Raw genomic sequence first — 25,020 nt, 5'->3', positions numbered from 1 at the left:
TTTACGAAGTTTAAAATATAGTAATAGTTTAAAAATCGATAATTTTTCGGTCGAAATTTTTGTATAATTGAATAATATATAATTTAATGTTAAATGTTGTTATTAACATTTATTTTATTAATATTATATTATATACATTTCATATACAATTAATATATTCGTGGATCTGGTATACCTTTGTAGAGTTGATTCTAGAAGTCAAAACAAATATAAAAGTTAGTATATGAAAATATTAGTTAAAGCTTATTTATGACGATTTTATCTTTGTTATATCGCCATTGTTTTATCTTTGTTTTGTTTCATTTAACGCAAACTTCAATTGCTTGCAATTTAATAAAGTTTCGACAGATATTTCTGTATACTTTTGTATTTATTTTGCTCTCTAGAATTAACTTCAAAGTCTCACAAATATAATGTATGTATATATAGTTTTTTTAAATATATATATTTTTGAATTTCTTATTTCAATGAAATATGTTCCATACTTTGTTGTAAAAGTATAATCATATATATATATATATATATATATATATATATATTGATTATACTTATATATATATACATATATATATATATATCTTAAAAAATTTTATAATTTCTAGAATTCTTAATTATCTTTTTTTTTGACATTTTAATATTCTATTTATTTGTATATTTCTAAGTGAATATAATTATAATATTGTGTTTATAAAGTATTTTTATTCATAATATTCATTTCATATAAAATACCTTAAAATGGTTCAGTAAAATTATTTTTCATATATAGTTATGTTTATTATATATTTAAAGTATTTATTAAGAACTAAGCTTCGATTAATAAACCGTATTTGAGTCCAATATTGGTTAAACTTTGAGTAGTTGATACACCCAAGACTGCAACTGCAACAGCAGCAATAGTGACTGCACCTTCCAAATAAAGACCATATAATATTCGCACATAACCAGCTATTGTTGAAAGACCACCGGCAGCCGTAAAATCTAGAGGAAATAGAACGCTTGCTGCAATCGGCCTGGATCTAGCGACTCCGAAACACAGAACTCCCAATAGATAATAAGTGGCTGTAATTCAAAATAATACAATTACTTTAAATTAACTTTATAATTGAATTATAATAATAAGAAATATATATATTCAATAGTTTTACTAAAGATTGTTTCTTTTTACATAATTTTATTACTTAAAAAATTTCGATTGATTTATATTTGAATTAGATATTTAATAGAATTTATATATATTTTTTTTTATTTAAGAAATTATATTTGACGTTTTGTAATGTCGATAAATAAAATATTTTTCAATTAATAAAAAATTTAAAATTCTTGATAAAATATTATATTTATTTAGTAAAAAATATCTTTCAATTTTTTTGTATTTATTTTATTTTTTAGTAATAATTTTGAAAATTTCATATTCAATTATCAAAATGTAATAAATTATAACATAAAATTTATTATAATAGTAATAAATTGATAATTAATAAAAATTATTAATTACTAAATATATGTAATAATTTTTATTCGTATAAGATGAAAGAATATTATGCGAAAATTATTTATTATATTATATTATATAAAGTATCTTAGCTAGTTAAAGAGCATCTAAATATCTCATTTTGTTTTTAATCACATGAAAATTATTTGAAAAAAAATTTAAATATTTTGGAAAAAGAAATATTTCGGAAAAAATGTTTTTTTCCATTCATTTTTTTTTAATTTTTAGCAAGATCAATTTTTTTTAATAAAAGGCATTTATTAGCAATATTTTTTTTTGCATTTTTTAAAAAAATTGAGTGAAAAAATACAATTATAAGACAAATAAATATGAAAATATTAACATTATGATTTTCAGATTAAAATAGTGAATTAGAATATATTAGAATGATATCAAAATTAATTTTTTTTATTTATAAATGCTCAAAATATCTGTTGGCAATAATGTTATAATGAATGAGATAAATTAATAATTATTATTTTTTTAAATAAACAAAAATTGTAAACAATAAATGAGACATTATAGAAAAAAATTCAAAATACTTTTATTAAATAACTTAAATAAATTACTAAAAGATGATTTAGTCTTTATGAGATTGTGTCAAATATACTAATATTATTATTTAAATAATTATTGAAATATTCATTGCCAGTATAAAATCAGAAGATTAAATGTTTATCGGATCTATTTAAAATTTTTTTAAAATAGATATCAATATTATATTATTTCAGATATGATAAATTGTATAACTAAAGCTTGTGTTGCTATTCAATTGAAATATTTGAATAAGTATCAAAATTCATAATATACATGTATATTTGTTTTATGGACGTTATATAATTGCTGACAGATGTTATTTTAAAATATTACTTGTGTTAATTTCATCATTGTCATTTTAGTGTTCAAAATCATCTGAAGATTATTATTTTGCCATTATTCAATATATTTTTTTATTTATAAAAATCAACATAAAATATAATATATAACATGTATAATATACAACAAAAAATATAATATATAAATATGCATATATTTTTTTAATAAAAAATACTAATGATTTTAAAAAGACTGGAAAGAATTATATTAAAAAAAAAATTTCTATCATAATATTTCTTTTTCAAAATTACTTAAATTATTTTATTTATCTTATTATTAATAATAAAAAAAGTTCAAATGACAAATTTTTTATACACATATATATAGATTATCTAATAAGTTTAACTAATGAAAATATATTGAAAAAGAATAATCCTAAAGATTGATATCTATTTATTGTGTATCAAAATTTGATTTGAAAATATGGCAGGATTCGATTGTTCATTTGTAGACTTTTGCAAGCATTAATTCACATCGATTGCTTCATTAGCCAAAAAACTAAACATAAGTTCTAAATTACCACATTAAAAAAATATAATATTTAGCCGCTTGTGAGTTAATTTAAATGAAGATTCAATGAAGAATACAAGATTTCTCTTGTATTATTCAGATTTTTTTTATAATTATAAATTTGGTCATCCAAACATTTTATAATAATATATGTATATTTTATATAAGATTAAAGCATGAATTTCTACTGATCAAAAAACATAATACTATTGCTAAGCTTTTTGGAAAGATTTCAAAATTGTTTATATACATTAATTTTCTATAATTACTAACAGTGATTTTTTTTGTTTTTCTTAAATAAATATTATATTGAACATTTTCTGCAATCTTATAAAAAAATTCTTATTAATAATAATATAAAAATTTCAGAATATTTCTTTCATTTTTGATCTTATATGATTTTGAAGGTTATTGTACATGAATAAATTCGTTTTGATAAGTGTTCTTCTATAGCATAAAAAATATACGATATTTTTTAAAAAAATTGAATTCATTTTTCAAAAAATATTATAAATATAAAATATTTGTACGATGTACACTCATGTTGATCATAGAAAATTGTAAAACTTTTCTCTTTTGTATTTTTCTAATATCAATTATTTGCAAGAATATTGATTAATATAATAATGTGCACACTATTTATAATATATATTTCAATATTAATATACAAAATAATTATAAAAATATACCGATTATGAAATTATAACAAAAATAAATAAACAAACATAAATAAATAAACATTATTTTTCGTATTTTAATAAATATCTCTTTTTACGCTTCGTAATGACGATTCAGATACAGATCAAATTACATTGTGTCATCTTTGGTTTATATGCAATAATGACACGATACAAGAATATGCAGACTTTAAGATATAGACGAGATTTAATAATAAACATTGCTAATAATAAGCGAAAGTATTAATTATAATTAATTTCCACACGATGAAACTTATGCAACTCAAAGTATGCATTAAACAGAAGTCTTACATGAAGCAATCTGCATTATTATCGCTATATAATAATTTAAATCGCTATATTATAATAATAAAAAATAATAAATGATAACTATATTAAATAATAAAAATAATATGGTAATTATATTCTAACATTGGTTTGATAATTTATTTATTATTCAATATTATTTTAGAATCATAATTTATTGTTAGACATCTTTGCACTTCTTAATATTTTTTAATATTGCAAATATAAAAAAAAAATTTTCTATGTTTTTCTGGAAAAATATTGATACTCTTGAAAAAATTGAAAAAAGATTATTTAAAAAATTTGTTCTAAGATAATTTTTTTTTAAATAATTCAAATTTTATTCTTAATATTTCATATGTTAAGAAGTAAAAGAAATATTTAAAATTTTTAAGAATTTATAATGAGTTATTTTAAACACAATACATAAATTAAAAATAAAAAAAATATAAATAAAATATAAATAAATAATCATAAATTATAAAAATTTAATATATCAATTATATTTAAATAACTAAATAACTATGTTTAAATAATTAATTAATAAATAATAAATACATAGAGATTTTGTAACATTATATAATAATATTAAAATTTTTAAACTCATTATTATAAATTATTCATTATTCGAAATTTTATTATCTTTTATTATAAATGAAACATAAATAATAATTTGTTGCAAGAAAAAAATTAAAATTTATGAATCTATTTATATCTAAACAGCTATTATTTATTATAAATATATATTCTTGTATCTCTTTTTTCATTTTAATACGAAAAAAGTGATATCTTTTTTTATGATTATTTTTTTCATGTTTATTGATTTTTATATTTTCTTATTTTTTAATAATTTCTTATATAATTATAAGAAAATTTGATCTATGTATGAAATAAATATCTAAAAGAAACATAATTATAATATGAATTATGAAACATTTATTAAAAAAATGTTATAAGAAGTTTTTGATTTATGTGTAAAAAAAAAAATTATTTCTTATCAAAATATATAAGCAAATATTTTAATGATACAGAATGAAGATGAAATGTATGATATAATGTATCCATATTTTGAAAAAAATTTCAATTTTCAAAAACAATGATATTATCTATAGTGATTTGTTTTTAATATATTGAAACAACATCAATAGCCATAAATAGTATTATATTTTAAGTTTATTATAAACATAGAATTAAAAAATTTTGCCTCTTTGATGATATTTTATTTGAGATATATCTAAATGTTATTATTGATAGAATAAAAATAATGCTTAAATTTACTAAAAATAATTTTTGTTTACAGAATATGTTTTACATAAATTTTTTAATAAATTATCTAAGATATTAAAAAAATATTCGAATTTTGTCATGATATATAATAAATTGGCATTTTAATACATTTGTCATAAATATTATTATTATATAATATTTATTATTTTATTTATTTTTTTATTTTATCATTTTTCAGGTATCTTTATAAATAAAATTCTAATGAAATTAAATTTAATTAAATATGACAAAATTTTAAATATATAAAAAATTTTTAAATTTTTATTTTCTTTAAAACTTCGATATAAAGTGTATATTTTTGTAAAAGAAAATTATTTTTAACAATAAATCTTAATCGAATCTTAAACTTTATATAATTTCAAAAAAAAATTTCTTATAAAATATTCAAAATCTGAAATATATATTTATTTTTTTTAAAAATTTAAAAAAAAATATTTTATTTATTTTATGTATTCTTTTTGTTACGTAATTTAATTTCTGGAATTTCTTAACTCAAGTTTATTTATCGAAATTAGAAGTGACGACAAAGTCAAAGTTATAGTTAGCCAATGATAAAAGTAGTTCGGTTTTTAAAACGAAAAATATAAATTTAGAATCAATCCTCTAAACATATTTTACGAATATTTTAGTGCCCTATTATATAAATATCAAATATAATATTTTATATCATATTATATACAAAATATCATGTATATCATATATAAAATATTTATAATATTTATAATCATTTAATTCATAAATAATTTAACTCACAATATATTACATATGATTATATTATATATATTATATTTATTATGAGACAAAACAAGATACCATTTGTGATAGAGACAATTGTATATTTTTTTCTATTGAAATTTTAATCATTGAATAAATTTTAATGAGATATATAAAAAAAATTGATATCATAATATATATATAAAATTTAAGTAAATGAATTAAAATGATTACTTAAAAAAATGAATTAAATATTTACATTTATTTTTATAATGAAATTCTACAGTGAAATTTTTTGATATATATTGATTATAAAAGTATTTGATTAGATTATATATTTGCACATTAATAGTTCTTGTTTCTTTCATAAATAGTAAAATACTATAAAAAATGAAATTTTCGTTATAAAATTTTCAAAAAATATATAATTCCATTTAAAAAAATAAAATTATTTCATATAATCATACCATCAAATAATTAATAATATCAAAACATATATTTCTTAATATCAATTTGAAAATTTTTTTTATTAGTAATAATTGAATAATATTGAGAAAATCAATATATCAAATGAAATCTTGTATACAGAATATCTCTATACAAAATAGTAAAAGTTAATTACTTTAAATATTTTATTTAATTTTGATAATCTTAAAGAATGTTTCAGACAAAAATTAAATAAAGACAATATAACTTAGCATTAATAATGTATTTGAATTTATAGAGGTTATGTGAAAATCAATTTCATTTTTTTAAATAAAATATAATTTTTTGATATATTGTTTTCGAATACATATTTTTTATTTTACAAGTGTGGCTAAATTTAAATAAAAAATTCAACAAATTAAAATATATTTCATAAGTTAAACATAAGTTATTATATATATAAACATAAGTAAACATAAATTATTTCATAAACATAGTTTCTTATGAAACTAATTATTTTTTTGTAATGTACTATATAGATTAATGCATTAAAAATTCCATTTAAAAAACATTTCTAACATAATAAATATCTTGTTTGCACTTTTTATTCAATATTTATTTAAAATATTTTTTATATATAACATTAGATATTAAAAACAAACAATAAATTTGATAATGTAGGAACCCGATTAATCAAATTGAGTTTCAAAATTATTTTAAAATTCGAGATTGTTGAAAGAGATTTTGGAGAATTACAATTATTATAATTTATTATAATATTTATTATTTATTTATATTTATTTTATTATAATTAATATATATAGTTTAAAAGATCATTTAATTTTAATTTTAATAAAAAATTGCCGATCTTTAAATTATTATAATTTTGCAAAAAAAGATTTATATTAATTTTTTGAGGATTACTGTTACAATAGAGCTTTCTCTATAAAAATTGTAAAACAAATATCGAAAAAATAGTTCAAATATTGAGAAATTTTTTTTTGTTAGATTTTTTTTAATTCTGTGGACGAATATAATCATGCTATTATCATGCTAATTATAGGCTCATTAACATTCTTCAAAGAATATTGTAAATATAAAATTGATTATATAACTATTATTTTCTTTTTTAGATTATATTCTAACATGTTAATCATAAAATATTTTCTTTTTTAATTTTTTTTTTTTTAACATTTATGACAAAAATTATTATTATATTTATTATTTTACGATTACTTTACGATGATTCTATGATATGAAAATAAAATACAATATATAATAAATAATTTTTCAAGCATTCACATGATCAAATTTTTGTAATTATTGTTTTATTTATTATTTAGTAATTAATTATTTATTATTTTTCGAATATATCCTTTTACATCATAATGTTATAATATTCCTGAACTATTCGGAATTCGAAATTAAGATATTTAAATAATAATATAGTGTATTTATATTAATAATTTATTTCAAATAATTTGATCCAAATAAAATAATTTTTAATAATAATATTTTAATGTTAACCTCCTTAACTTTTTAATTCAAAGTTATTTCAACGGTTAATAATATAATAGATTGGACAACAGTTATAATGCAGTTAAAAATATATCATTTAAAAAAAAATCAAAATAATTTTAGTTAGTTAAGTTCTTTCTTTTATCGAAGAAAGAACTTGGAAATTTTAAATATTTCAATTTACAATTGATTAAAAACTAATTAACTTTTCTATAAGATATTTTTATATCAAATGGTTGAAAATATCTGATAAATCATTGTTATAATTTCATAATACATTGTAAAATTTTTTGTTATTTTTATAATTTTATCATTTTCAATATAATAATAAATAAATAATTTTGATAATTATTTAGAAATCATTTTACGATTCCCTAGTGATTCTGAATATAGGTTCTGAAATACTGCATTAAATTGATCAACGAATATATGATTTTTCGATTATTGTTAGAAATATTTTTTTACAAATTTTCTATTTATAAATAATAATATAGTAAATAACATCTATTGTATTTTGAAAATAGTTTATTTTTTGAAATGAATATATATTGAATTTTTTTAAATAGAATCATATATAAATTCTTTTTTATATTTTATGAATTGTAAAAACATGATAATTAATTATATTACAATAATAACATAAACATTACATTACAAAATTAAATTTAAGAATAAAAATAGTAATACTTAATCATTTAATATATATACGTATATGTATACATATTAAGATTACATTATTAGCATAATTAACGGATTTTCATCAATTTATTAATTACCAATCAATTGCCAATTAATAATATTAAAAATTTGTAAGAGAGAATTATTACAATATATAAAATTAGATTTAATCAATTTAACAACAAATACAAATTTCTTGCAAAAAAACAGAATATTATAATAAGAAATTTTTAAATTAATTTTAAAATAAAATGTGATTTTTTAAGTTTAATATTATTCATCTTATTATATTTTATTATAAGATTTTATATTTTAAATTCTATATTTAAATTGTAAAATATAATTTGTTAAATATTGTTAAATATAATTTGAGCAAAAAATTAAATAGAGTTAAATCATTTCTATACGAAATAATATAAAACAAAAATTCATATAAAAGAATTTTTACATATAATAGAATATTTCATTCAATGTTATTTAGTATTTAAAATCAAATAAAATGAATTTGTTTATAATTTTATATATGCAATATATAAAAATAATTAAAAAGGAACAATATTAGTCAATATTTTTTTTAATAAAATTAAAAAATTAAATATAAAACTAAATTAAAATAATTTCTTCAATTTTTTTGTTTTATTTCTATTGAATCTATATGAATTCCTCAAAATGACATGATTATCTTCATTACTATTATCACTGATTTCATCTTGAATATTTCAATTTTTGATTATTATTTAAAAAATTTTGCAAAATAATTTCATCAAAAGAATATGTTAAATTTATTATATATATTGCAATTATTTAATTTTTTTAATTATATCATATTTTTTTTAATCTAATTATTAATACGCGTTACATATTATTATATAAGAATAAAAAATATATAAAAAAAATACATATGTATAAAAGAAATTATTAGTCGCAATTCAATTATTTTTTTGAAAAAAAATATTAAAATTATAATTCCATAAATAAATAAAATTTCATTAATTTTTTATTAATTTTTTGAATTCATTTTATTTATAATTTGTTTACATTCTTCAGTTAATTATAAGAAAAATAACATTTATTATATCACTATATTATATACTTCAGATTTATAATTATTGTATATTCCATATTGTAAGCTAAACAATACGATATATCAAACAAAAAGCTCTATACTATTAGTACCAAGTTATGGCTCTTTTTTTCTCTTTACAAACAATAGAGCGAAAACTTTATTAAAAAAAAGTAAAATTAGATGTATTCGAAAAGATATTAATCGTGATATAAATTCATTTCATAAACTTCTTGCTATTTTATTTTCACACTCTATCATTTTTTTTACTTGTATTTTTGACAAAATATTTTACAACATTTTCTTTTCTTTCTTTTTTTTCTTTTTTTTTCTTATAATTTAAATAACACTGAATTCGTATTTCTAAAAATTTTTGTATATGTTGAAATATATGTATGCAGTGATGAATTTAAGTTAATGGAATGATATCAATAACATGAGATTGAAACATCATTATTTCCAACTTTTATCAGCCATTAACTTAAATTCATTAATTGAATTGATACATACGTATTGCAATATGTTTTAATATATATAGAGACTTTTAGAAATGTGAATTCGATCTTGCTTAAATAGAGAAAAAAAAAGAAGAAAAAAATATAAAATATATATATAATGATATATATAGATCTAAGATATTTACATGCCATAATAAATGCTATTTTTCTTACAGTTGATTAAAGAATATAAGCAAATTATAAATATAAAATGAATTCAAAAACTAATAAAAATTTAATTTTTTTTAAGAAAACAATTAAACTGCAATACATAATTCCTGTAAAACTTTTTATCCTTGCAATAACTAAAATATAATGCAAAAAAAATTTGACTTTCAAAATCAGATATAATATATCAAATATATGTTATATATTTTTGAATTCATTATTAATATATTCTAAAATATAATAAAATATATATATAGTTCCGAATTATTTAAAAAACTCAAATAATTTTATTTTGTTATGAAAATAAATTATTTCTGAAATTTTATTTTTTTATTATTTTTTATTATTTTACTATCATTTGTTATAGTTATATATTTGATGTATCAATAAATTTTTTTTCATTAAATACTTTTTTTTATTACATGATTATAAGTGAGTGAAATCATATATTATATTAGATAAAAATTTTTTGCTAAATTAAATTATATAGTTAATAATGATATAAACTCTGTATCTGAAAATGTCTTAACAGTTGTAAAAAAAAAATTCATTATTGGTTTCATAATAAATCGTATTAATAATATTAATTTTTAAAAATTATAGCTAAATTTTATATATATATATATATATGTATATTATATGTCTATATATATGATTTTACCTACACAAACGAAGGGCATTACTTTAATCCATTTAGGCATTGATGGCGTTAAATAGTTTAAATCTGTTTGGTCAACAAACTTTCTTGATATGGCATATCTTTGTAATCGCACTGCTAATAAAAGACCAAGATTCATAATTAAAAGAAAATGTGCAGGTATACCAATTGCTGCAAAAATAACGGTTACTGTTCGACCAGCTGTAGTTCGTGGAACCGGAGCACCAAAACCTACGAATGAAATAAATTGAAATAAAGTTAACTTGTAAATAAAAAATTAATAGAAATAAAAATACAATGATTCATAAAATCGTTTATATATTATATTACAAAAAAATTTCCTTAATTCTGATTTTAATAAAAGTTTGTGTATATATAAAGAATAATAAATGATATGATTTTTTTTATTAATAGGAAATATTTTCAAAAAATGAAAAAATGCTGAAATTTTGAAATTTTATCTTTTTAAAAAATTCCTCATCAACAAAAAAATAATTACATATTAATATTATATGCATATAGAATATAAAGTATTATAAATATTACAATTCACACAATTAAAATTATAATTCTTGCTTTAGATAAATTTTTTTAGCGGCAAATGATTATATTCATAAATTTTATATTCATTAAAATTATTATATTTTATTTAATAATTTATTATTATATTTATGTTAACATTATTTAAGTATATATAAATAGTATGAGTTGAATGAAAATATGATACTGAAAATATATTGAAAAGTTGCTAAGGTTATATTTTTGATTATTTGAAAGTAATAATGAAATCTTTTAATTAAAATGATATATTAATATTTTAATATTTATCGTAATTAAATAAACCATTAAATAAAAAATAAATCTAAATTACCAAGAGTAGTGAGAAGCGAAAGAGCAAATAGGATGCAACCAGGAAATGTCCAAAGTTCTCCACTATTTCCATTTTCACCATATCCAGAATTAACTGCCATTAATAATAATTCTTCATGTTTCGTTACATATTGTTTCACTTTATTGCTCCAAAGTGGTTCTAGATCTTCTTCTTTTTCTGTACGCAATTGTCTCAATTCTGTTGCTAAACCAATTGCTAAGTCTTTTTGCATATTTTTTAATTTTATAACTTGTTCACGTTCTCGCGGTCCTTCAATAGCACAAAAAACTATTGCACCAACAATAGCCCAAATTGTTAATAGCCATGCTAATCCTGCGCACACATACACACATACATACATACATACATATATATATATATATATATACATAATTATATAAACATATAATAAACCTTTTAAATAAAAATAATAAAATCGAATTATTAAAATTTATTGTATTAATAGTAGCAATAATTAAATTATTCCTTTTAATATTTTTAATAATAATTATAAATTATAAATGAAAAAAATTGTTACTTATTTTTTACCAAATAACGAGAGTGATAATCTTCCTACAAATCTAATATATTTCCATATTTTGGAAAATCCTTCGACATCTGTTGAATTTACATATTTTTCTTGAACAATATCTTTAACAGATGGTAAAATTCTTAATCGTAATGGTAGTCCAACTATTGTTTGAATAGCAATTGACTTTGTTAATTTTTCCAAATTTTCCGTTGTTTTATATCGCGGAGAAATTTCTTCTGAAATCGTCGTAGGTGTATCTAAGAATAATAAATTAAATTAACATTTTAAAAATATTTAATTTATTGCAATCTTTAAGAATATTTCATTCTAGATTTATAATTACTACGTACAAATAATAAAAAATGAAAAATACAAATGAAAAAAATTAATAAAAAGAAATATATTATAATACAATTACACGTTATACAAAATTTCTTTTTCTTTTTATTCTAAGATTATATTACATAAATATTCAGAGAATAATATTATTTAATAATAATAAGCTTAACCAATCTTTATAATATATTATTATGTTATGTATATTATTTATGTATATTATGTATGTTATGTATATACATAATATCTAATTTTATTTATATAAACTTTTTATTAATTTTTTTTGTATCTTATCTCTTAATAATACATTTTAATAGAAATATACATAATACATGCATTATAATATAAATAAAGCAATATTTATAAAATAAATAAAAATATATAAACTACATGATTTAAAATTTACTTAGTAATTGAGAAAATTCGCTTTGATTTAATTTTCAATTTTAAACTCTATAGTATAGTTGTCCTAGATTCAGCTTTTCCTTATAGTATTGATTCAGTCTTCTTAACACGTTATTATTAATGAAACCAAGAATAGAATATATCAACAACCAATAATGTGATTATAAAGCGTGTATTTTTTATAAGTCTATATACTATATACTATATACTATATACTATATATTATATTATTATTAAATTAATATTAAATTTACATAAACAACTTTGAGAATAAATAAATTATAAAAAAATTTAAGAATTCTAATACGCTTGAAGCATATAAGATATCTTATATTTAATTGAGTCATCACTGTATTTTTCTTTAATTTTATTATTTTTATTATTGTTCAATATATAATAACATTGTTTTTATATATTCAGTAAAATTGATTTATATGTTTATTATATCTGTAATTCTGTTTACAAATTTCAGTTATATATATAGTAATTCAAATATATATATTGAAAATTAGATAGATTTAATAAAAATTAAAAAATAGATGTGATTAATAATCATCAAATATTTTTTATTATTTCAATTTAATTTTCAATAAATAAGATATAAAGAGTAATATATGTAGTATTTAAATATTACACAATTTAAAAGAACAAGTAAATTTTTTTGCGATAAGATATAAAATTAATTAGATTTAGATTTATCAAAATGAGGAATGAACAATTAAGATAATATCTATTTAATAATAAGATACACATTTAAAATACACATTTTCATATTTAAAATTAAAAAGAATTTATTTGTAAAATTAAATAACATTAAAATAAATTTAGCATTTAAATTCTAGAACAAAATCTTTCAATTCATTATGTATAATACAATTAAGGATATATAAATATAAATACTTTAATATTTTATCAATATAATAATAGAAAAATTAATAGAAATTGGCCATACCAATCGCATAAACTACGTCATCATCGTCTTCATTTTCATTATTCTTCTGCGGTTCTGTCATCGTTATATGAAATTCAGTAACACGATGTTTGAGTTTATCTTTCGGGTATACTAAGTTCCTATTGGTCCTATTGATAAAATATCGTATTTTGTGGATTCCAATAGTTTTATGCATTTTTGTCCTGACATGTTTACGAGCACATGCAACAGTGGATAATGAAATAGGTGTCAACTTTGCAATGTCTATCACATCACTAACAGGCGTTGCAACACACCCAAGAGTTGGTGGTGTTGGGAAAAGGGGTATATCCATTGCCAAAGTTCAAGGTCTCTCCGATTTGTATGATCACAAATAGTGATCTTTTTCATAAAATGATCCTTTCATTGCTTTTATTAGAAAAGTAAGAGAACATAAAGATATAACTTCATTTCAAATATTATTTAATCACTCATAAATTTAATAATTTTTATTTTATAACTATTTATTGATTTTGTATTTCCTGAAAAATAGTGATTTGCAGAAAAATAGTTGATTTTCGAAGATATTAATTAAAAATGAAAGATCAAAAATTTTGAGTCAAAAATAAAATCTGTATTAAATTTATTATATAATTAAAAATGTGTTTTTATTAAAAATGATATTCATTAAAACGAAAAATCAATTTTGAGTTAGAGATAAAATTTGTAGAAAATATTTGAGAAAAATAGATAAAATTTAATGTTAAATTTCATTATAATTTAACGATAATATAGATAAGTAGATTTTTAATATTTTCAAGTTTCTTTTATACCTCTTCATTATATCTTAATCTCTTGTTATATCTAAATAATTATGTTTACATTAAAACTAGTTTTGAAGATCCATTTTGATTTTATATTAAATTTCATTCCGTTTTATCATAATCATATTATCTTTGTATTTAAAATGTTATTTAGAAGATAATATCGTTACATTTTTTTCATATCATCGATTTATATAATTGATATTAAATACTTGAAATGATTGACCACCTAATCATTTTTTTTCTTTATTTCGCATAATGTTATTGTAATTTATAAAAAATTAATATTTATATAATGTTAGAAAATCTTCTTATATATTTAGGATTTGCAATTGCAGAAAAATCTGAAATAATTAAAACAAATTTATATTATCTTTATATCTTTAGATAATATAAATAACAAATAAATAATTATCTTGATTCTATTTAAAATAAAATTAATTATATGCTCATTTAACACGTTTAATGAATATTTTATAAAAATTTTTGTAATTTAACTATTTTACAAAAAAATACATCAAGTCCAAATATTCTAATTTTAAAAGAGAAAGAGAATTGTAGTAAAATTATTTGTAGAGAACAATTTTTTGTATTTTACAGAGAATAATATTATCTGAGAATTTTTTTTATAAAAGTTTTTTTAAATAATGGTAATAATAATTAAATTTTGAACATTTTTTAATATAATTACTTTTGAACATAATTTAATTATTTTTTAATATATTTTGTTTTATTTCATATCATTATAATGTGTGAGATTATTTAAAAAATAAGTTTTGATTTTTATCTTTTTTAAACGATATTTTATTAAAAAATTATTTGATATAAAAGATAATATACTTATGGAATATTTTTGATGAATCAATTCTAAAGACTTAATAAAAATTGATATACAAAAATATCAATTGAGATTTATTAGATAGATTTATTAGATAGATATATTTAAGATACATTTAAGAATAAAGTTATCAAAACTTTTTGTTAAAAGTTATTTTTTACTAATAGATACGTTATTCGAACAATCGTAGTCAACACAATATCCATTTATAAAAAAATATTTTTGAAAGTAACTTTCAATAGTTTTATTCTTACTTATCTTTAAGTTATAAATAATTAAAATTAAAATTAATAAGTCTTAATATTTTTATGTATCAATTTTTTTTATTTTGTTTCTAAAATCAACTTTTCAAATATTTTTCATTAACATTATAATTATTTTAATAAAATATTCAAAAGAAAAGAATTTAGATAATTTTTTATTCAAAAATTCTAATAATAACTGACTCATTGACTCTAATTGAATGAATTTAAAATTAAATTTTTGAAAGTTAAAAATAACAATTAATTCATTATTATTTTAAAAAAGAAAAGATTCCATTTTTTTTTTGTAAAAATAAAAGGAAAAAAAATAAATAAATGGACTGATTTCAATAGTTTTTGAATAGTAAAATATAGTATATATATATATATAGAAAGTATATATATGTATAGAAAGTTCCCCGTAAAGACAAACACTTAAGTTTTATTCTCAAATAAATAGAAAAATATAATATTTTTTTCTTTTTATCTTGCTTTACAAGTTAACTTTATAATATTAATAATATAAAATTATAATATTAAACATATATAAAATAAATAAATCAAGAAAATAAAATAAATTGTTATAATAATTATCTTAAATTAACGCAAATTTTATAAAATTCTAAAAACTTAAAAAATGCCACTTAATACTATAGATATATTATATATAGTCAAAATTTTTAATATAAGTCGGAATAATTTTAATATAATTTATAATGATTATAAAATAAAATTGTCGAAACATAATATACTTGATATTCAATTCTCTATATTTTTTAAAATCAAATCATGCAGATAGTTTTTTATTTTTTTTTTTTTTCGGTTTTAATATAATTAGCTTAATAGTTTTCTTGAACTTATTTCCTAAATTTTTCTTTTGTTTTTTAATTTTTTTTATTTTTTTTATCTTCAATTATTAATATATGTTAAAATTTAAAATGAGAATTTTATTTTTTCGGATCTTCTTGTCATTTCTATTTGCTTCTTGTTAGTATCCAATAATGGACACAATTTTATTAAATGTTCATAACAGGATTAAATGACTATATATTTAATATAGTTATTTATATATCTATATATATTTTTTTAGGAAAATGCTGAAAATATTTTCATTCTAAATATTTTGTTGAAATAAATATTAAAAATATCGAAAAATTTCGATATATTTCGTAAATTTTAAAAATATAATGATGGTCTGAACATAATATTTGTATAACTTATACACAGAGAGATAAGAACTTGATAATATTTCAATTATTAAAATTATATTATTATAATTAATGCATTATCAGCATTAGATACCATCCGATGTTAAAAAAATTTTTTCTTGTACTACCGATATTAATATTTATCAATATGCAGAACAAAGAGATTAAATTTTTTGTACATTGTATATTTTGTTTTATCAATCAATTGATTAGTTCAAACATAAATGTTAATTAGACTACGAAGAAATTATTATCAATTATTATCAAAATATTTCAGTAAATATTAACTTTACATTATAAATATTAAATATTAAATTTAAAATTTTTACATGTGAATAGATAATAAAGGTTTAACAATATATCAACAAATTAATGACGAACAATTAATAATTCTTTTGATTGAAAAACCATTATTAATACTAATAGTTTTCAAACTATCAGATTTTTTGTAGTAACAAAAAAAGATCGTTAACCAAAAATTATGAAACTTTGGTGATATATAGTGCTTATGTATGTATTATATAATTTTTTTTGCTATCCGAAATCTTTTTAAGGAAGTGAATTCAATACTTAAAAATTCGATTATTTTTTAACTTTAGGTTATATAACTTGCAAACTATAGAATAAGAAATACAGAAAAAGTTTTAAGACTTAAAATTTTAAAAATTGTTTCTTTTCATAAAGATTATCGTTTGGTAAAACATTTATTGATTAAAAATATAATTAAAAAAAGTTATAAACAAAAAAATTAATAATTTTTTTTAAATTCGTTTTTCAACGTAAAATTTTAATCACTAATCTAAATAACTGCGATGATAAAAAAATAAAATAAATATTTTTTGTTTTTAATAAATACAAATTTATTATATTTGTTAAGGTCCGGGCTCGTGAAATGGTCGGGTCCTGCTTTACTTTCACTAGTTCAAATACCTGCCAGCAGTCTAACAGTAATTTATAAGTGGGCATGGTTTTCATAACGTTTTCCAGATCTTAGTTTAAACAGATACCACAGCAACGACCACTTCACAAGCTGTATTTGCACGCTATGTGATGGACCACCGTGGAAGCGAGAGCAAAGGTCCTGATTCCCACGCATTACGGCGCGAAGGCCCATCCTTCAAAACCGCCCTTCGACGCGATGATTGGTCTCTCTAACCCTTCTCTGTGTGTATTTTCACGAAATACAAGCATTGAAGGAAAAACCGAGACTCGCGGTTTAGTAGTGGAAGTAGAATCGGCAGAGAAGATGGTAGTTGAATTAGAACAAGCATAGAAGATGGAAGTTGAATTAGAACAAGCATAAAAGACAGGAGTTGAATTAGAGTGGTCATAAAAAACAAACAGATAGATTTCAGCGACGATACAGTTTATCAAAGAACAATTAGAAACATAGTTAGCCGCAAAGAGTTAAAATATCACCATTCGTTCACTCAGAGCTCATAAGATAAATGATTATATAGTTCCTTCCCTAGTAGGTGGTCCTTTGAGCAGATATATCAGTTTAGGCATCCCATTTGTGCAATATTCAAAGTCGTACATGCTTGTAGTTTTAACAATTACTAACTTTTGTTGTTGCAACATGTATTAAATATTGAATCATCAACCAGATGAGAATAGAGAGAGAGAGAAAAAAAAGAAACTTATACATATAAGTATTTTATAAAATCTTTGTATTTTTAATATAGTTGTCAAATTTTCTTTGATTTTTTTTGTATAATAAACCAATTCAATAAAGCAAAATAATAAATAATCGTGAAAGTACAAAAGTAACGTGAATAACATTATTAATTATTCTTCATAATAATGAAGAAACTATATTACAATTACTATTTGTTAATATTATATATGTATAGATACAAAGTATGGGATGAAAAAAAAAGAAATATATGAATCTAACTATTTTTATAATTCTAATCTTATTTTTATAATTCAATAGATACATTAGATTTAATAGATAATAGATAAATAAATTAAATTTTTTTTTTAGGTTAAATTTTTTTATCTTATTCATATCTTGAAGTTTAAACTTTTGAAAGTCAATATTTATATATAGGATTTATAATTAAAATGATATTTTTGATAACATATTTCAAAACTATTGAAATCGATCGATATGATTGGCAAATTAATCATTTTATTTTGCATTCATATTGTCATTATTTCAATATGATTAAAAAAAAAAAAATGTATCGTTAAATAAGCGAAAAATTTTTTAGATACGATTTTTATATATTTTTATATGATTTATAGATGAGAATGAATTTCTGAATTGAATACAATTAATCGAAAATTAATAAATATAAGAACTATGCAATTAAAAGATACAATGCATTAATAAAAATACAAATTTTATTGGAAAAATATTAAATATAATATTAAATACTATTCTAAAAAATTAAATATGTTAATAATTAAATAAACTTTATCGTTATTTTTAATAATTTTTAATAAGCCTATTTTATAATATGTATATTTAAATAAGTATTTAAATATCTCTTCTAATTTTAATGTTACGAAAAATACTTTAAAGTATATAGTATTCTATTTATGTGAAATTTCATTTATATGAAATTTTATATAATGTTTAATCTTGCAGTGATATTTTTAACTCCCGTTAAATTACTAAATTTTATTATTACATTATATAAATATTTTTACGATGTACAATATAGTTAAAAATGTATATTATATTTATGATATAAAATAAATAAAAAATTAATTAGAATTATCATGATTGCAAAATTTATATTTTATATACTTATACATTTTTAGAGAAAATATTTTATGAAATTTTTTTATATGAATGTGAATTTTTATTAATTGGACAAAAAAGCTAATAATGAAATTAAATGAACTTTTATTATATACATATATAAAGTTTAATTATGTGAATCTATTTGTCTCTTCTTTCCATTTTCAATGAAATTCTATACTATTGAGTTGTATAAAAAAATTTATTTTTATACAATTATAAATAAAAATATTTTTTTTAAAACTTAATAAAAAAAGATACCTCTATAGTGCCTTAATATAAAAAATATCATTTTTAATGATTATTAATATGGTAATTTATAAAAAATTACAATCAAATAAAATTAATAAATTGTTATCAATATAAATAATCGATAAATTATATATTTTAGATAATAAAAAAATATATAATTTTGATTATTAGAAAAAAGTGTCAAATAAAAATTGCATGAAATTCGAGGGATACGTAATTTAATGTAAATAGTTTTTCGATATATTTTTTGGAGATCATATGAAAATTAATTTCGTTTTTTAAATGGAACGATATATTTTTTTACGTATCATCTATAACATTTTAATATGTAATTTTAATATATTATACAATGATCTATAGTTTAAGATCATTCAAAGTGACTTTGAAGAGAAAATAATCTATTTTTGAGTGAATTAATTTTATGAGAGCGATAAAATTCTATCGTATTTTTTTTATTGTCAGTAATCTATGCGATAATATAAATTATTAAATGTAAACAGATATTCCTTATATTGTGTGATTCATTATTTATTCTGTATTCCCAATATTATTGCTAATTTCCAATATTTTATCTATATATAGAGTATGTAAAAAGTAAGTATAAAAAAAGCATAATGTAATTCTATCAATTTTATTTTTGAAAGATCTAAATAAAAATGCATACAAAAATGATGTTGAAATTTTTTTTTATTATATTGTATTTTATTCATCGCAAAGATGAAAAATCTTAAAGAAAATGTTCTCGAAAAAAATATTAAATTTAATTTTTGAATTCATTTTATTTATAATTTATTTATATTTTTTAATCAATTGCACGAAAAATAACTTTAAATAAATTTATTGTAGCACATAGATATGCTAGATTTACTATTATATGTACATATATATATATATATATATATATCTCAAATTGTAAAGTATCGAATGATATGGAAATATTGAGAAAAATCAAAAATTCTAAATGATAGTATAAACAAATCATGGCGGTACTTTCTTTTCTTTCACAAACAATAAAAATACATTAAGAAAAAGAAGAATTAAACACATTTGAAAATATTGATCGTAGTAAAACATCTCCAAAAAATTCATTTTTGTGTTCAATCTCGACTTATATTTTTAACAAAACTTCTTACAATATATTTCTTTCCTTTTTTTTTCTTTCTCGCTATTTAAACAATATCGAATTCGTATTTTTAAAAGTTTCTTTATATATATTGAAACACATGTATGCATCAATTCAAACCATGAGTTTAAATTAATGTTTTGCACAAATTTGAATCATCACTTTATTATTTTTAGTTTTATATCAGTCATTAATTTAAATCTATTAATTGAGTTGATATATATTTTATACATGTATAGAAACCTTTAGAAATGCAAGTTCAATGTTATTTAAATACAGAATGAAGATATAGAAAAAAAAGAAAAAAAAAAGAACATGGAATCTAATATAATGGAATATCTTATATGTATACATATAAGATTTCAAGATTTACATGGCATAATAAATGCTCGTGTAATAATATTTTCCTTGCAACTGATCGAAAAATATAAGCAAATTATAAATAAAATGAATTCAAAAATTAATGGAATTTTAATATTTTTTTTTCAAAAGAATAATTGAGTACAATCCATGATTTTTTGAGACTTTTTATCTTTGAATAAAAAATGATATTCCATTTAAAAAAATAAGTTGGATATCATATGTGATCTCTATAAAAAATACAACTTATTAAAAAATTATTTATACTAAATTATGATATCTCTCGATATCATGCAAGTTTCATCTAATATATTTTTTCTAACATCATTAAATATTTGGATTTTATGTATCTTATTTTATATATTTATCTGTAGTGTAATAACATTCATAGATTCTTATTTGTCGTGACGCATATTGTCATTACTGTTAAACTCTATGGTTTCAAGAAATTGAATTTCATGTTTAATTTTAATTTTTATTATAAAATCAAAGATAATTTAAAATTATATATGTTAAACATATTTTAACATCATGCAATACAATAGAAAAAAAATTTACTTATACTTTCTAAAAATTATACTACATAATAAAAAAAAATAATAATTTTGAAAGTTCTGAAAAAATTTTTTTATAAAGAAATATTTTTTACAGAAAATGTAAAATATTTTTCATACTATCAAAATTAAAAAAATATATTTAAATGGTTTTATTTTAAATGAATTTGTGTTCATGGCCTATAAACTGATAAATTTATAATAAATTTACAAATATTTATAAAAATTAATTCAAAATCTTATAATACGTTATATAATATATTTCTCTAAACTTATAAAACATTCTGATCACTATTTGCTGATTGAGTGTTAAAGTTTAAGAAATTAAAATTAACAAAAATGTAATTTATCAAGTAAATTTATCAAGTAAAAATTTAAATTTATGAATTATATATTATATATTATAATTAATAATTTAAATATTATAATTATAATATTTTTATTACTTATATAAATATTCATATGTTAATTATTTATTATAAATTGCTTGTTGTATCATATATATTTCTAAAAATTAAAATTATATTTTGAATAAATAATATTAAATGATTGTTTCAAATAAATTAGAAAATAATAAGAATAACTAATCCAGTTATTTTAAATCAATATTATTATTTTAAATTTGTTTAATTTATTTTGTTTAATTTTTTTATTTTTATAAAATAATAGATATAAAATGATTATTAAATTAATTTAAATTAAATGATGTAAGTTATAAATATTTATGTTATAAATTAATTTCAAATTTTTTAAATTTTTTAAATATTTTTTCTCGAGATATAAAACCATATATTTATATATGTATTAAGAAATCACGTACGTATATATCATTTAAATTTTAAAGCAACAATTTAAATTTAATTTTCACAATTTTCTATTTTATCATTAATTATATAATCAAAGAATTACTTATATATTATTTAAGAAGCTTGAATAGATCAAACGTAAACTGTTAATACATTCAATATTTGCAAATTTCAAATAAATAATATTTATCTATAAACATTGTTCTAAATATGGAATATACGATGCATATATGTGTAGATATATGTATACAGAAGATCCCACATAAAAATCGTCACGATTTTTTTTCACATTCAATAATCTAAAAAAAAAGATCATTTTAAATAAAAGTTAGTCAGTTTTTTATTGGCTATTAATGGCTATTATATTAAATTGTGATATTAAAATTTAAAAAAAAAATAAAAGCTGCTATTTTAGACTTTATGTAAATAATTATATAAATAATGTTGTAGCTTATTTTAATATAAGTTCTGCGGTCTTTTATATAAGCTTAAAATAACTATGAAATTAAAAATATGAAATTAATAAGCAGAAATATTTTCCTAAAAAATTGTCTCTGATATTTTAAAGCATATAAAAATTATATGTGCATATCTTTTATATTTATTCGTTATATTATTTAAGTAACACATATTTTTTCGTTATTGAAATATATTTTTTATAATCTATGTTTGTATTACAATTTGCTCAAATGATAAATTATGAAATACAAAAACAAAAACTGTAAATTTTCGACTTTTTTAATGTAGATTTATTAATTCTTAAATTCAAAATATGGAGAATATTTATATATAGACACTAAAATACTAATTTTTTAGCTAAGTTGGTTCACAATTTTTTTGCTGAAAAATTTTTAATATGTAAAATGTAATTTATATAACAATTTTTTATAGAAATATTCTCGTTTATTCATTTCATATTCTTGATTTCAAGATTACAGTAGATAAATTATTAAATTTTAATCATTAAATTTTTACATGAATTTTAATATTATAAAATTTAAAGCAAACAATGCCATTTAAAAAACCAAGTGTTTTGTTTTTTCAATCAAATTTTTTTTCGTTGCTTTTTCTAAATCTTTATTTTTTATTGAAAAAATTTTTTTTGGAAAATTTTAATATTGTAATTAGTCGGTAAAAAACTGATTAACTTTTATGAAAAATAATCTTTCTCAAGTTATCGGAAATATTTAAAAATTAAAGGAATCCTTTTAAATAGAGCATTGCATAATGTTTAATCTTAAATTTTTAAGAAAAGTATAAAAATAAGACTTGTATGATAATTGAAAAAGATAAAATTATGTTTAAGGGACAACAGTAAAGTTTATATATTTACCATTCATTATCTTCTTTAAATACACCATAATTATATATATATTATATGAAATTTAACGAAATAATTTCATTAAACGAAAATTAACGCATAGTCTGACATATACTTTTATTTCACACATAATAAACACAGTTGACACATCACAAATGAATATCAATGAAAAGTAATATAAAGTTAAACTTTGAAATTGCGTTTGAAAAAACATTTAGAAACAGGATAAAACATTTGTATGTATCTCTTCAAACAATTTAGGAAGTACTGGCTCCTATAGAATTGCATTTTAATAGATTTGGCGGATTGCATGCTACAATGAAAGGTGTATTAGAGTAAAAGATTCTCTATAGATAGACTAAAATTGGAACACAACCTTGGGATCAATCATGAAAATATTAGGCTTATTTCATTGCAAACTGAATTCATCACTTACTTCGCTTATATCATAATCGCTTAAATTATAGTATATATGTTAAATTTAGAACTATAATTATATTATTTTATCGAAATAGTAATATTTTACGAAATTAAAAATATTAATATTTATAATAGAATATTACTAAAATTACATTAGAAATTTTTAATTTTTAATATAATATTTTTTTTTAAATTATTATTACAATATATATTTTAAATGCATAAATTATAATAAATTATATTTAAACAATTAATTATTAATAATTAAACAGATTTTCAATCTTTTTATAAAGAAATAATAATATTTTTTTTCATTAAAATTTCTTATATTTTATATATCAAATATAAATTTAAAATTTTTATAATATATATATTTTAATAATTGTGTGTATATAA

The 25,020-nt window shown here is 17.8% G+C and overlaps 1 protein-coding gene across 4 annotated transcripts; it reads right to left on the bottom strand.

The window, feature by feature from the left end:
- Positions 1-679: 679 nt before the first annotated feature.
- Positions 680-24,559, bottom strand: LOC100868819 (potassium channel subfamily K member 4). Of its 4 annotated transcripts, none has more exons than XM_086908411.1 (7): positions 24,217-24,559; positions 14,758-15,092; positions 13,967-14,353; positions 12,291-12,530; positions 11,742-12,074; positions 10,874-11,101; positions 680-1,059 (listed from the first exon to the last, which is right to left on the bottom strand). In XM_086908411.1, the coding sequence occupies exons 3-7, from the start codon at positions 14,277-14,279 to the stop codon at positions 803-805; spliced, it is 1,371 nt and encodes a 456-aa protein (XP_086764537.1). In that variant the 5' UTR covers positions 14,280-14,353; positions 14,758-15,092; positions 24,217-24,559; the 3' UTR covers positions 680-802. The 4 variants fall into 4 exon arrangements, with proteins under 4 accessions (XP_086764537.1, XP_086764538.1, XP_003697145.2 ...); XM_086908412.1 differs by having other exon boundaries at positions 10,878-11,101; XM_003697097.4 differs by lacking the exons at positions 14,758-15,092; positions 24,217-24,559 and having other exon boundaries at positions 13,967-14,466.
- Between the last annotated feature and the right edge of the window lie 461 nt (positions 24,560-25,020).

The sequence above is a fragment of the Apis florea genome, unplaced genomic scaffold (genome assembly GCF_048593485.1).
Source record: "Apis florea isolate Af1SG1 unplaced genomic scaffold, ASM4859348v1 contig_3078_pilon, whole genome shotgun sequence".
Taxonomy (NCBI): domain Eukaryota; kingdom Metazoa; phylum Arthropoda; class Insecta; order Hymenoptera; family Apidae; genus Apis; species Apis florea.
This window is presented reverse-complemented; position numbering and strand designations above follow the sequence as displayed.